Source organism: Vidua macroura, chromosome 5 (genome assembly GCF_024509145.1).
Source record: "Vidua macroura isolate BioBank_ID:100142 chromosome 5, ASM2450914v1, whole genome shotgun sequence".
NCBI lineage: Eukaryota > Metazoa > Chordata > Aves > Passeriformes > Viduidae > Vidua > Vidua macroura.
The window spans coordinates 61,810,340-61,826,368 of NC_071575.1; the positions used below are offsets into that span (position 1 = coordinate 61,810,340).

At 38.8% G+C, this 16,029-nt stretch overlaps 1 protein-coding gene across 1 annotated transcript in view; it reads right to left on the bottom strand.

The window, feature by feature from the left end:
- The window catches only part of MAGI2 (membrane associated guanylate kinase, WW and PDZ domain containing 2), a 701,810-nt gene that overhangs the window by 15,848 nt on the left and 669,933 nt on the right, over positions 1-16,029 (bottom strand). Inside the window, exon 22 of the mRNA XM_053977427.1 lies at positions 7,783-7,921. Coding sequence (XP_053833402.1) covers positions 7,783-7,921 — 139 coding nt within the window. The remainder of the gene's footprint in view (positions 1-7,782; positions 7,922-16,029) is intronic.

Consider the following 16,029-nt stretch of genomic DNA (forward strand, 5'->3'; position numbering starts at 1 on the left):
TGAAGGATACAACTGTATCCAAAGAATCACCTCACAGTATAAGCTCCCAATTTTTAATCTATTTTTTGCAAATGTAAATGCAGTGGTCACTAGTAAGGGCTACCAAACCTGTGGTGCAAAGAAGCACAGGCATGTATCACTTGATCTGGAGGTACCTTTCAAACCAACTGCATCTCTCCTGTGGTATGTCTAAGTTCAAGTAAGCCTGATGATCCTCTTCCAGAAGTGATTATTTATACAAAAGGGAACAATTCCTTTGGGTCAGATGGGGTCTTATAACAGACTGCTCTATCATGTTATGGTAGGGCCTCTCCTAAGGCTTACTAGAATGGTCAATTTATCTGTTCTGCTTCAGGAAATTTTACTCCTTGCTTAGTACTCTAATGAATGGGAGCACAGCCACATTTTTGTTTTGGATAAGCCCCATCAAAATGGGCTCTTTAGGAAAATTCTTCCCCTCCAAACTCTTTCATTAAAAATACCTGAAATGGTGTCATTACAAACATATTTTCATTTGACATGACTGCTTTTTTATCAAGCAAGTATTTCAGTTTTGGTGTTGACCAGAACTGAAGTTCTTTTGATTTTCTGGATACATTATACTGAGAAAAAAATTCTGTTGCAACACTTCCTGCCAAATAAATGAGAATCATTCACAGCTGGGTGACTGCAAAACTAACTTTAGCTATATTTATAGAGCATTTGCATTTCTACTTATTTCAGGAAAAAAGATTTATTTCCTGTTATGTTTTTCTCTAGGAGGAAAAATAAAGATGATGCCCAGAAAGCTGAGGGTATAAATATGTACAATTTGTGTTGGAACTGCAGTTCATTGAGCTGAACACTGGGACTTGTATCTAACCTCTAACCTCTATCCTCTATCTAACCTCTCTGAGCTACGTTCAGTGAAGAACTAAACAGAGGTAAGGTGAGAATACAAGAAATGATGGAATTAACATTTCTATATGATGCAGGAACTTTGCAGCTAGGAGGTCTCTGATGGTGATGGTGACATACACACTTGAAATACATGGGAACATTTCCAAATAGCCTCTAGATGTGCCCAGCTCTGCAGCAGCAAAGCATAAGGATGTATCTGTGTTCAAAAAAAATCTTATTTATTGACACAGACTGGAAATAAACTCTAACTGGAAACATATTGGTTAGATTACCTGGATCTGCATGCACAAGACTGATAACTTAAGCCCAGTTTAATGCCTGGTTGCTGGGGGCAGAAATTCTGTGAGCATCATACTGGAGGAGCTGCTTGAAGTTCAAAGGCTGTAAGAACATCTCTGGATATTGCTCCCTTTCTATTTCCAATCTGTCTACTTCAGTGTGTGAGACTGTCCTTATAATTGTAGCAAATGTAGTGCATTGTGCAAAGTCAGCAGCAGACAGAGCTGAATGCATCTGGACACTGCTGTGTTTTCTGTGATGACGGCAATCAATAGGAAAATAGAAAAAAACAAGTTTTTCTTTTCCTTTGCTTTCCAGGTATCATATCTGGGCCCTGACTCTGTATTACAAATTAGATGTATCTGAACAATCTGTGCAGTTGGATTTGATTCTCTGAAGAAAATTGCTGGAAATCAAGAGCAAAGAGTTTTGTGTAAATTCAGCATAACCACAGGGCTTAATAAATGACTATTGCCTTACAGCACACTTCAAAATGTGTCCAATTTTACATTTGTTATTTCTTTAAGAGGCTGCATATAAATATTGTTTGAGATCAGTACCTGACTTCCACCTTCATATTGTTAATATTTTTCCAAGCCAAGTGCCATAAAAATGAGGAAAAATATGGCTTAAACCCAGAAGTTCAAGATTTTCTACTTGAAAAGTCATATTCAGAAGATAAATTTTTGTAAAGAGAAAAAGTGGAAATATAGCAGACCTATGCACTAGCAGCAGTATAACATGCAAAACCCATTATTATTTAGGATATTAAAATACATTTGTAGAACGCATAGCTGCTGTGATATCTTAGATAATCAGTTATGAAAGAAAAGTTGAATACTGTAGAAACTATTAAGTGAGCTAGCATGTAAGAAGAAGTTGGAAAATACTCTCTAAACAGTTGTGAGAAACAAAATGTATTAGAAAGATAATATACATGCAGAGTTTACAAACCGTGTCTTTAGGGTGGCCCAATAAGTAGAAATATGGGGACCCATGCTTGTCACTTTTCATGCACATGGAGAGACTGGAAGGTACCATTCCTAAAGGAAGGGGAGGAACAGCCTAGGACCAATCATTAGAATTAACAGAACCAGTGACATACAGACATTTTTACTATTGTTAGAGCAGAGAATTCTTAGTAAGTTTAGAACAACTGAGAGAAAAGCTTATTTGTAACAGGAAAGAAGAATTTCTGTAAAGCTAAGACAAATAGGCATGCTGTAAGTCTAAATATTAGTGGATTATTGAAACTACTGTACATATATATTCAGGACATAGATTCACCTGGTCTATGGATATGGAGTACATCTTGAGGTGCTTCCTGAAGGAGTCATAACAAATCAAAAGCAAAGGGTTTAATGCATTTAAGAACTGTGCCAATTTACTTGTAAGAAAAATCCTTGTATTGGTATCAACTCTGACATTTTTTGGTTTTTTTGCTGGGGTGGTTTTGAAGCAAGAGATGTTTCTTCAGAAATGACTTATTGCTAAATAACCTGTTGGTTTTGTCTCAACCAGCAATTTGCATATACTGACACTTTAATCTTCCTCCCTTAAACAGTTCAAACTGAATCTAAACTCTACTTCTGTAAAACCACCTGTGTGTAATGAACTCATGGGGTGAGCTGTGTACACAATTTGGCACTGTATGAAGAAACAGAGATTCCAAAAATACACAATGCACCCCCAGGACATGTCTTCTAATAAAGCCAAACATAGCAGGGGAAGAGACGGAAAGGGACCATCATTGTGTAGATCCATAAAGCACCAACCATCACCACACAATGCAGATTCCTTGTTCTCCAAACCTCAGTGATTCCAGTTCCCACAGCTCTGTGTATCTGTTAGTGTCACATCATAGTGTGACCTAGAATGCTCAGGGCCAGATCCAGATGTCCAAGATAAGGCAATGGAAAAGTTTTCCAAAATCTCAGTGTAAATGGGCTGGAGTCTCTAAAATTTATAACTTCCTGCAGGAGCTCTTAAGCAACTTAAAACAAAGTGAAACTTAATAGAAACCTTATATCAAACCTGACAGATGATTTTGTAGTCCTAGAAGTGGGAACGGAAACAAATTAGTTTATTTATTTTTAGTTGTGATGTTCCTTACAGGTTCCTTACCAGACAGAAAACAACTGGGGCAGGGATGCCTTGCTGGAGGGATGGAATCCACCTAGAGGTGCTAACCTGCCTCAGCCTTCTCTGCCTTTACACCCTGTTGGCAGTCATTTGATTATAAGACTCATTGCTTTCAGAAACTTCTAGGAACTTATATATTTTAATGTACTGTGAGTAATAAAATCTCCAGTCAGGAAAGGCCAGGAGCAGTTAGCCAGAAAAAACAAGCTGCCAGGACTGCTGGGACTGAGAGTGAAACACCACAGGCTTTCCTAGGAAATTTCCTCCAAACACATCTAGAGGAGGGACTAGGTGTTCCCACAAAGAACTGTAGTTTTCTGGGGCTGATCAGTCATTAGATGTAACCTGCTTTTTGCAGAACTCACAGCTGGATAGAGGGATTGATTTGTCAGCTTTACTTCCTCTTGAATGTTACCATTTTGGGATTTTGTGAACAGCTTTCCTGCATTTTGCCTTTGAGGATGATACTTCATCCCAGTGTTTGGCTATGCAAAGTACATGTCCTTCTCATGGTGTTTCTATAGCTATGGCTAAGGCCTGAAATACATTAGCATCTGTAATGAGGCTCCCACGGTGTGAACCGGCAGATTTTTAGAGCTGCTGCACACCCAGTAGCTCCTGCTGAAGTCAGTAACCCCTTAGGTAGGTGCACATATGGGAAATTAAGCAGCCAGTACAAGAAATGTCTTGATCTGTCACTTTATTCACATTGTTTTTAATGCTGGTTGGAGAAGTGCTCAGTTCTGCAGTGATGACTCTGGGTTTTGTGTCCTGTGACATGAATGAAACCTCACACTTTCTGCAGCCAGACTTCCCAGGCATTAAGTGCTTTTTGGGATCAGGATTCCCAGCAGTACTTTTAGTCTTTCTTGCACATTAATATGATTTCTTACTATGACTTGGTTGTCTGGAGCACTCAGCTGGCAGACTATTTCCTAAGAAACATGATGCTGATGTTCTTCGGGTTTGGATGAGCTGTGATAATTCACCTCCCATGGAAGCACGGTTTCTCTGGCTATCCTTATCCTCAGCAAACATGTTCTGAGATGCTGGGTGATAAAACACCTGTTTTCAACACGTCTTTTGTTGAAAGATTTCACCCTGCTGTGAAATCAGCTTCAGTTTTGGAGCATTACTCATGTCTGAGCTCCTTCGCTTACATTCTGATGGTAGCGTGCCTGCTACAAGGGGATTTCTGCCTCTCAAATGGGCTGGGATCTTTGGCATTTGTTTTCAAGCAAAATCAGCAGCTGAATGGAGGTAAATCATGCATTTGCAGCACACTTTATTTCTTACCCTAGGTTTGAAGAGTGCTTCAGCTCAGCCAGAATTTTCCAAGAATGGAAATGGACAGATTTCCAGGCAGTATAAACTGACATAACTCATTCAGGAGATTTAGCACCCTCTCAGCAGCTCATTCTTTGTTTCTTCACTAAATGCTTTCTTCTTTTCAGTACACGTTCTTTTCTTTCACAAATCACTTTCTTATTATTGATGAATTTTCCTTAACACTGCTTTTACAGATGTCAATCACATAATCATTCAAACACTGACATTTCTTGCACTTAAGTACATACCACCATATTTTGTACTAACAGAAACATTGCACTGGAGTTTAAAACACAAGGAAAATCAAGAAATTGAAGGCTGAAGACAATAATGTGACAGTCTTGGCTGGCTGGTTTAGGTAGCTCTAGATAAGTTTTCTCCTTTGTAGTGCTGTGAATCAGAGCGTTGCTGCTGTTGGAAAGGTCTTTACCACAGCATTACTAAAGCTGACTTGGGAAGTCCCTGACCATTTTGCCTGTCAGGGACTGAGAGAGAATATCCAGGAGAGGACCCTGGTACACTTGTGCTATTGTTATATTTATCCCTACGCTTCTGCTGCACACCACCATTGTAGTCCCAATACCAGCTCTGTCCTCCAGCCTTGCATTTTTATACTCAGTTAAGTCTTATTTCCCACTGATGCTCTCCACAGCTGGACCCTGATGAGCATAAGAAATAGTTCTGACATGTACTTGCTTAAAAAAACCCCATGATTATTTCAGTAAAAAGAGCTCCAATTAGTCTTGTTACATCTCAGCTGTGAAATTCTGGTTGAAGGAAGAGGGAGTCACTAAATATTGATTATCTGCTGTCCTCAGGACCATTTTGTCCTCAAGCCTACTGCCACAATCTTCTCTGCATTCAGTTTTACATTTGGAAAAGATGTTTCTGGGGATCTCTGACAGATGTTCTTCACATCATGATGACTTAACCTTGAGATCTGGCCTGCTTGAGATGTGGCCTCCCATTTGAATTGGTTCTGTTTGTTAATTTCTGTTTCTAACTTCCTAGGCAGGCTGCTGTTGGAATTTAGGTGCGCCTTCTGTTTATTCTTGAACTACTTCTTACACCGTTGGGAAATGACCTAGGGAGGACTTTAATTATCTCAGTTAATTTCAACAGGCATCTCGTTTTGCTTCCATTCCCCCTCCAGACTGGATACAATTCTAACACTTCTCTGCCTGCATAAAGCACAGATTAAGAACTGCAGATGTGCAGATGTTATCCTTTGTTGTGATGCTTTCTTCAGGTTGTGTGTACACTATGAAGTAACTCCTGAACACTTTTACTCCTTTTTCAGTGCAGTAGGAAAAAGGGGCATTCAAGCACAGCTACTTAGCTCTCCTCCTGTGTGGAGCTGTAAACTGGAGATGCCGTTTGGAAAATGGTCTGATTAAAAAGCACTTCGTTGTAGCAACTTTTATTTCTCAGTAATCTGCATTTTTAAAAAACTGATTATTGTATTAATTGTAATATTACATTATTACAAATGCCTTCCCAAATGGCAAGCTTGGCTTTAAACAACACTCTGAAGTCACCTTGTTGCTTTTGCTTAGCTCTAAACGCTGTGTCTGGATTTCTAGTGGTTTATATGTATTTTCTCTGCATCATCTTTGACCTACCTACCTTAGATTAAATTGTTTTCTGAGGAACCTGAGAACTGCTGGTATATAGTTCTGCTGTTTGAGAAGGATTACTACCACTGCATCAGTCCTGGCTGTTTGTTTGTTCTTTCATTGAAAATGATGCACCTCTCCCCATAAAACAGTTTTGGAGATGACCTGAATTTCTGTTTGAGGTCTCTCTGAATGGATTGCACACTAGTTAAAATTGATATTAAATGTCTTAGTATGATTTTATCAGAGCCCCTGAAAGCCAGTTTGGCTTTGTTTCTACTCACCAAAAGTATACATCACTAACTACTATGAGACGAGTGGGCTATGGCCCATCTTTTCTGCCTTTATTCAGGAGCTCTTGAAAGTTGTAAACAATGCAGCATACACTGTCCTGAGTATTGGTTTAGCCATAGAATTAGCTCTTGTTTAGAGAAAAAAATAGTGCAATTACCATGTGTATTGACAGCTGGGAAAGAATTGACATTCAGTGCTGCTGACTTTAACAGAGGTATTGAATTTATGTTGGCAACAAAGGCTCACCTGAACCTATAGTTAAGCCTAAGTATTTGAATTTTTATGTGACTGTAATTTCTGATTCTAATGGGAAGACATTCTGGAACTTCAAAAGTAAAAGTAAAAAAGTTTAATAGAGTTTTGGACCTCATAGCATAAAGAAGTTAATGACTTTTCATTAAGAAGTAGCCCTTTTCCTGAGAGATTTAAGGCCCAGAGGTCCACATCATAGAACTTATGTAAATATATGAAATTGTTATACCATACTATACAGTAAGCTCTGATTTCAGTTTTTTAAAAAAACTCTTCATCTTTGAAATTACCTTTGGATAATTTCTTTTAAATTTTTGTCATTTCAGTTATGAAATAAGGTTTCTATATTGTCTAAATGACTCATACTTTTTGAAATATTTAAAAAGTCACAGAAATCCCTCTGAAACAAAATATAAGAAGACTGGATCCTGTTTTCTCACCACAACAAGGAAAATCTCATGTTTTAAATTCAGAACTGGCTTCTAATTGATCATCCATGTATTTTGTCAGGGAGAATACAATGGGTGAAGTTGTCAAAGAAAGAAGTACATTCTGGACAATGCTTAGAGTTCCCACCTGAGCCACTCAATTGCATGACAACAAGATCATCTGCTGTGACTCAAAATGTGCAGAGAAGTACCAATAAGGAAGAAATTCCAATAAAGGAAGAAAAGGAGAGTTTATGGGCAAATCAGCAACTCCCAGCACGCTCAGAGATGTCCCCTAGGAGGTTTGTAGTGCTTCCTCCAATGCACATCTTGGAAGCCACTGCCTGTGTTGGGAGGGCAGCAGATGACAGCGATGTACTCAATGTAAGTCCACCCTATACAGGTAAGCACTTAAGCCAATACTTAATGTGCTTCAGGAAATTACAATATATAAATATCTGCAACTGCTACTTAATTCAAAAGCAATAGAGTTAATTTACATAGAGTCATGCACATTTAAAAATGTAAAGATGAAAACCCACCATATTCTGGGACCTGGCCGGTTCCACGTTTCAACAACAGTCGCACTCTCCTGCCACCAGACTTGATTAGCTCTATTGCTCTGGCATGTGTCATGTCCCTTGTGCTTTCTCCATTGATTTCAATTATTTGATCTCCTACCTGTCAGGTAAGAAGAATATTGAGTCAGACAGAATTGCAGTAAAATGAATGTTTCAGGAAGAGACATATTCAATGGATCACAGGTTACTTGAATGACAGACAGACACATCAAGGTAAATTTGTTCCTGTCTATCTGAGGAATATTACTGGCAGATCAAATAACCTCCAAAGTGGATTCTGAATATGGTATATCAAGTGCTGCTTGTCTTCTGCTGAAATCGGTGTGATGCCTTTGTAACTTGCTCACATCTTCTGCATATAAGAGGCTTTGTTGAATTGCTTGACATGGTGGAATCACGGGAACATTATCTGTGCTACTCTGTTACATGCAGTGTTGTGTGAGCCTGAGAAGAACTTTGTTATGCTCGCTGTTTTCATAGAGAAAAGAGAGGTTCAAAGCACAAATAGAAACTTCCATCATTTGACTTTCCAAACCTCGGTAGTAAAGTTTCACACCAAATTAAGAGTCATGATGAAGCACCTATTAAACAAAGAAAGGTTAGTGCTATGACACAGGACAAGCAGGTCTGCTGGAGTTCAAAGAGCATACTTTGAACTATTTACCACAGGAGCTTTCTGCTGGGAGTATGCACAGCCGATGGCTGAGCTGTCTAGTTAGAGCAGCTGAACTCCAGGGTTCTGATTATGGATTTCTGCCACTCATGTCCTGGCCAGATTTCTAGTTAGAGCTGGCTTAATTATTATTTTTCTGCTCTATTTCTACAGCAGTTAAATATGGCACTGATGTCTCCACATCCCATCCACCCTAACTTCCTTGGCTTTGCCTCCAGCCTGCACGTTTTGGTTTTGGCTGGCTTTCCATGCTGGAAACCTTCTCCTTCAGTAGGGGAGCAGTTGCTTTCTGCTGTGCCTGGTCAGCACAGCTGAGAGCAACATAGGGAGCAGCACTGCACAGCCTGCTGCGCTACCCCTTTGTGAGAGCCTTGAACAAGCAACACAGTGAGGTGACACGTGAGCCTTGTGTTAGCAGCACCACAGCCTTTGGAATTTGTGTCTTGCAGAAGCCTCCTATCCCCCTTGGAAGGGCAACCTTAGTGAAACCCAGAAGGAGGGATGATCTGGTGCTGGTAGAGGTGCAGGTCCGAGTGATGGGCAGACAAGAGTAGGGCATGAGGGTCTCATGTGAGTGGGTCAGCACAATCATTTGTCAGTGCCAGAGGAACACATTTGTTCAGCAGGATCTTACCTGCCTCACTCTTCACCTACAGCTTCATCACAGTGTGTTTGCACCACACTAAAACAACAACGCCTACACATCCTAGAGAGGAAATCATACAGACTTCAAGGTCTTTCTTTCCCTCTTACAAGACTGTCTCAACAAAACCAGCTCTTAGCTGGCCTTGGACACTGAAATATCTTCTATTTTGTATGTTTTCTTTGCTACAATTGTACTTCTGTCAGCTCAAAGTGTAATCCTTCAGAGGTTTTCCTTCTTGCCTGAGTTTGAAATATAGTATTTACCAAATAAATGTGTACAATATGAAATGTCAACACATCTCCTAGCATCAAAGAAAACTGGAAAGGATGTCAAGAAGTTATCTAGTCCTTACTTTTGCTCAGAGACAGAAAGAATGCTAGTAGAAGTACTATGGCAGTGTCTCAATAGGAATTCATAGAATTCATATTTGTCAAGAGGAGCTGCATTGTCCCAGGATCCTGTATGCAATTTATGCTGATACTTTGTGTAACTAAAAAGCCATTGATCCAAATAAAACCTATTAGCTTTGCTATTACACTGTGTAATTGCTGCAGTATTAACAGTGGGGAAAAAAAAAATCAGAATTATTTTATGCAGGATAATTTTTGCAGTGCAAATTTCTTCCTCAGCTGATTTTCTCACTTATAAAGAATGCATTTGGTTGTACCACGCAGTGCAAAATTTAAAATATTTCTGACAGCCTTCAGGCCACACTGACACACAACACAGGTGCTCTCTGGATCATGATGAGATCTCCCCCAGGTCTGGCCACACAGGGCTCTCTGCATCCCCTAGACTTTTGGAGAATGTAGTTGGTTCACACACTTGGAGCAAAAAGAGAAAGTCTGTGTTACCACTCCTGTAACACAGACAGAAGATGCATTTGTAGTATCCCCACAAGGATATTAGTCAGGCCAAATACAGACAAAATTCAATGATTTTGGGAAAACCTGTTTCTAAATGTCATGAAACAATTAAACCCCATAGAAATCCTGTAAAAGTAAAGTCAGATTTTCAGAATGCTTGAGGACAGTTCTTTCTTTTTGTGGTACATTGCCTGGGTAGACCATATTTTGCAGAAGGTATTTAAAATGTTCTTGTTAGCATGTCTAGAGAGAAGTGCCAGATTAGATCAAATGAAAGAGGTGTTTTTAACACTCCTTGATGAATAGCTTTTAAAATTAGTACTGAAAGCTGCATAGAGAATGTACAGTCCTTCAAATAAAATCCTCTGCACTCCAGAACAGACAGACAGAAAGATTTTAATACAGTTTAATATGTAAAAAGGTTAAGTTAATGTCACATTTTTCCCTTGCTGTTTTCCTTCCTTCTGTTTTCACTGGTCACTATGCAGGAACTATCTTGTACTAATGAAACCTTTTCTGTCTTTCTGTGGATTCACAACTTTTTTCTCTGTAGGCAGCACGTAGCTCATTTGGTATTTTCTTTCATTATAAAATATTATAGTTGATTTGATATTTCCTTTTCTTATAAAATATTATGTGCAAATAACTTGAGAAAGCTTAAAAAAAAGGCTAGCATCTTGGTTATGTGACTGAAGGAGGGGAGAGAAACACGTTTGCAAAAATTAGTTGCTCTGAAATCTACATCAGAAAGGGTGAGACCAGAGGTATAATGAATAGTTGCAGGAGCAATGGGTGAATTGTGTTCCTTGCTTTTTTGTTTTGTGGCTGACTGATGTACAGCTGAATTATACTGCCTTTGCAGCACAAGCCCAGCTCTGATTAGATGAGAAAACAACAAAGAAAAGTTGTCAATACTCCTACCTCGAGAAAAGCTTCAATTAGACTTTGCACTCATATCTGGAAATTCACACAAAAGAGAAAACCTTGGCTGAGGAGTGGCTCCCCATGTGTAAGTAAGGTAGAATTCTTGTTCTTTTCCTGCAGTAAAACCTTGATAACTTTCCTTTCCCTCCATGATGTAGATTTTCTTATGGTTGATATGGGACAAAACCCTGCTTTCTCTTTGTCCAGGCATTCAAATATGCTTTCTCCCTCAACTTTTCTATTATGGAATCAATTTTTAGATTTGTGGAGCTATTTCTATCTTTTCTAAATCCAGTGATTTTTAAAGAGAATCTTAGATATACCCGCATATTGAAGATACACCAAGGTGAGGCCAGAGGTAATTGCAAGCATAAAATCAGTGTCTGTTACATGAGATCCTGATTTCTCTTTTTAGGATCAAAAGATGATTCCTGCAGTTTATACCACACAGCATTTCTCTACACTTCTGGATCCTTCCATGTCTGTTCACAGTGTCTAAACTGAAGATATTATGAAGGTAGAACAGATAAAAATGATATCATTCTTTCCACATTTACTAATAATAATGTTCACAGAACAAATTCCTTGCCTTTTTGTAATACATCAGATTTGCAACCCGTGGTCAGTTGGGATTCTGAGCAGTTACCTCACATTTACCATTGTGCATCTGATTTCTCTGCCCTAAACTGAGCACTTGCACCTCTGTGACTTTTATCAGATTGACTGCTTTACTATGAAATTTTTATTTTGAAACAGTCTGTTTCTTAAAGTCTTTTTAAACTCCCTATGAATAGTGACATAGTGGCATCAGCAAATTTATTTTATTAATTATCAGTAGGTCTCCAATTATTAATGGAATATTGAACTGAGCTGGTTTCATTCCAGACACCTCAGAACTACATTTGTAATTACTATTAAGGAGCAAATCATTCAGAGCAGCCTTTCAGAGGAATTATTGTCAGTAACCATGTTAAAAGAGATTCCACCTAGGGCCTCAACCTTTTAATGTGAATTTCATAGAAGGTAGTGTTGAAAGGTTAAAGGAAGATTGTACATTCCCCTCCTTCTTTTTCCACATAGAAATAAGAATGAAAATCAGACATAAGAAAGAAAAATTAGTCTGGTGTGACAAGATTTACTTTCCACAAGTCACATGCCAGTGAACTTGACTTTTTGGTAACTTGTCACAGATTATTTCTGAGCATAAAAATTAAAGGAATTTTTTTTTATTTGACTTTAAAAATAGGGTATATGTTTTAGTTTCTCCAGTCTAACTTTCTTGTGCTCCATGAATTCTTAGACATAATTGCTAACAATCTATAAATTTACTTACTTTAGTCATTGAGCATACATGAACATCAATAAGTTCTGCAAACTTGAATCTAACTATGCTTTAAGCAGTTTTCTCCTTATTCTGATTTATACTAATTTCTTTGTTTATGTTTTTGTGAACATCTCAATGGAGACTGATACAGAGAAAACACTGAATATTTCAGCCATCTCCACATTCTCATCAGGCAGTAGAATCTCTTTTTTCCCAGTTCTTCCTGTTCCTTTAAGCATGTGAAACAGACAGATGTACCCTTTCCCATCCCAACAGGCAAGCCCTGCATGTGGGACACTCCCCAGGCTGGCATCAGCTCTGGTTTTTAACCTTCCTGGTGGTCTTCAGCAAAGACTACAAAGCAGGAGTAATCGACCTCTATGTCCTCCAGGTGTTCTCAGCAGCTTAAGCTTAATACAGCCCAAGCTGTATTTATTCTGAAGAAACCTAATCTTTGCAGCAATGAATCTGGAAATTTTATATACATTGATTTTGCATTGTGTTTCTTTCTTCCTGAAGAATATGGCCACCGCTGAGTTTCCGTGCTGTTTGGGAAAAATGCCTACCCAAACGCACCGGTTCTCCTCCTAACCCAATGCCACTTGGTAAGCAGAACGCTCCTCTATTATATTCTTACATGTGCAAGCACAAAGTAAACCCTGAATGCTTCACCCCCTTAATGTTTTGAAATTTGTTTCAATGCAATTATGAAGGTAATTTTTGTGTATGGAAAGTGTTTCTTTACAAAATCTGTTTCAGTTCAAGTTAATTCAGATGCGCCATCCATGTGTAAGAACAACTGAGCTATAAAATTGGGCAACATGTTTCTGGCAATAATGAGAAGATAATATTCCTAAGGAATGTTTAAGTAACATCACTATTGATAGGTTAATTGGAAAGAAAATTGTAAAGCTTCTCCGAGTCATTAGAATAAAGTGCCTCAAATATATGTGGATTTATCTGCAGAGCCTTTGTTCTGGCCATATTTTAAAGCAATTATTACTGGTCTTGTTAAAAAAAAGCCAACCATACACACAAACAGAGTTTCAGAAACAGGGTGAACCAGAAGGGAAACATATATAGCTTTAATGTAATAAAGAGGTTTTTCCTTGCTTGAGTGTGCTTTTAAACTACAGATGAGAGCCTTGTGTACGTTTGCCTCTGTTGGAGTGTAAGGAACAGTCTCTAAGCAGGTGTATGGTTCCCAGTTGCATGAAATTAAATTAATTGTGTATGCATATTTTCACTCTATGTTAAATCTAATGATAAAAGCAGCCTCAAGTGATTTGTGTGGAGGGCATTGCTATCTGTCATTTTATTAATGCATTTTATAATTAAACCTCAGGAAAGAGAAAAATCACATTTAATTATTTTTATATGGGCATTCTATTTTTATAACTGAAATACTTTTACATGTTATTTGTTGTGGTTGTTATTGTCAGTTGGTCCAAAAGGCTGAAAAATTATCTGTACTTGGAGACCAAAAGGCAATTCCAGAGTATCTATTTTGGTGAATTTCCAAGTACTGTCAAGCTCTAGTATCATTGCCTGGAGTTATGCACAGGCTGGATATGTGCTGTGCAAATCAACTCCCAGCAGAGAATGTGTGCTGCCTGGAAATCCCAGGTGTAATACGCAGCCTGAGCAAAGCTGTGGGGCTTTGGCAATCTTGGACTCCCTCCAGTGCATTTTAGGTATGTGAGCTTGGATGTCTCAGCAGGAGACATGGTATTTCTCTTTGGGGGAATTACAATAACATGTCCCATGCTACTTTTGAACCAACCACATAAAATTTGGAATGAAAAAGTCTTTTTTTCTGTGCCCAACCAGCTATTTAAGCAGCTGGGGCTTCTTACCCCTGGAAATGCCAGGCCCTTTGTTCCCACAGAGAGGTGGTCTTGACTCCTGCCCAAAAGAACGGGGAAAGAAGGGACATAGGACATGGTGCAGAGCAAGAAAAGGCCTTCACACTCCTCAGCAGGAGCTCTAGCTTTTTTCTTTTTACTTTTTCACCTTTACCTGAGAGAGAAAGAAATGGTAGTGCTATTTGAGAAAGAGAGCTCGGAAAGCAGAAAAATGTGCATGCCTGATTGTCTGCAAAGAGTGGGGAGTGCAAGAGGGAAAAGTGGAGTTTTCAGTCATGAAAAGACAGCAAAGTGGATTTCTGGTACTACAGCACACTTGATGCCTTTCACAACATTGCTGCAAAATAATCCATGTATATGTGAAATAAAGCCTCAAAGAGAAAAAGAAAATGCATTGCCTTACTGTATTTGATACACTATTACTTTTTCAAAACAGAGGTAGGATAACTCATTGTAGCATAATGTAATATTAATAACATCTACTTCACCATTACAGTCAGGGATGGGAACCAATAGAGACTATGAAAAGAAAGAAGAAAGGTTTCTGGTATCTTCTTGGTGGTCTCAGGCAGTTCTTATCAGGCAAAAGCAAAGCAAATTCAAGGTCTGACAAGCTGATTTTATAGATCCTACAGAGAAACCTGAGAATGGAGATTCCTTCATCCAAAGTTGCATCTACACAGCAAAAGAGAAAAGAGCATAAACTCCAACAAGATAAAGATGAAATTACAAAAACATTTTGAGGAGGAAAAATGCTGAAATTAAGCTCTAAGAAGACATTTTCAAGCATACCATAGGCATGGAGTCTGTCAGATCTCAAAAGATAGTTTGGGCACAAGGTAGAAAAGACTGAAGAAAACAGATTAATTCTTTTCTTCAATTTTCACTGAAGAGGAGGGCAGCAAAACTCCTGCAGAGGGTCTGCTCACTGCAGGGTTGAGTGAGGAACTGACTCCAACAGCAGGGTCTGTGGCAAAGATTTTATAACAGACCGATGAAACGGATAGTGAGACACCACCAGAAGCAGATGACTTTTATCCTCAGTTCTAAAGGAATTTGGATATGAAGCTGTTCAACTGGTAGCTATAGGATACTGCTTAAGTCAGTAAATTGCTGAATTTCAAAGGAATGGGAAGTGGCAAGTGTGACACCAGTCTTTAAGAATGGTCATGGAAAGTAACCAAGTGAGTCTCATGTTCAATTGAGCAGATGTAAGGAAGCAATAAGGATGGTGAGGCTTAGCTGGCACATGGATAATGATGATATAGTGGGAAAGGGTCAGTGTGGCTATTGTAGAGGGAAGCCATTCCTCACAGATCTATTGCAGGTCACTGGAGCTCTCAATGACTATATAGATTAATGTGATCTGGTTAGTATACTGACATTTTCAGAAAGCTTTTAATAGTAAAGTCTTCAATAGAGGCTCTGCTGTGGGATGGAAAAGAATTGGGTCTTCTAAGCAGGAGATTAAATTCTAGGGGAAAAATGCTTTAAATAAGTGGTCAATTTTCACAATCAAAAGACTTTACCACAGTGATTATTCTGTTCAGCACACTTGCAAATGGTGTGGGGAAGAGGTGATAGGATTTGCAGACAGCACATTACCATGCAGTATTCTAATATCTAGACTTAAAATCTCTAAAAAAAGATGGCACAGTCCTGTGTCCTAAAGCACATGAAGTCCAGTGGTGCTGAGTGCTAAGCACCAAGTATAGTACATGTGGAAAATGATGTACTCCATCACTCTAAAACAACCATCACTGCTGAAAACACAGATCCCGCTGTCCTTGTGCTTAGCTCAGTATGCTGAAAATGTCAGCACAGCCAAAAACCCAAACAGAATACCAGCTGTTAGGGGGAAAGAGGAGAATAAAGGAGAAGCCATTGCTGTGTCATTTAGGAGCACCAAT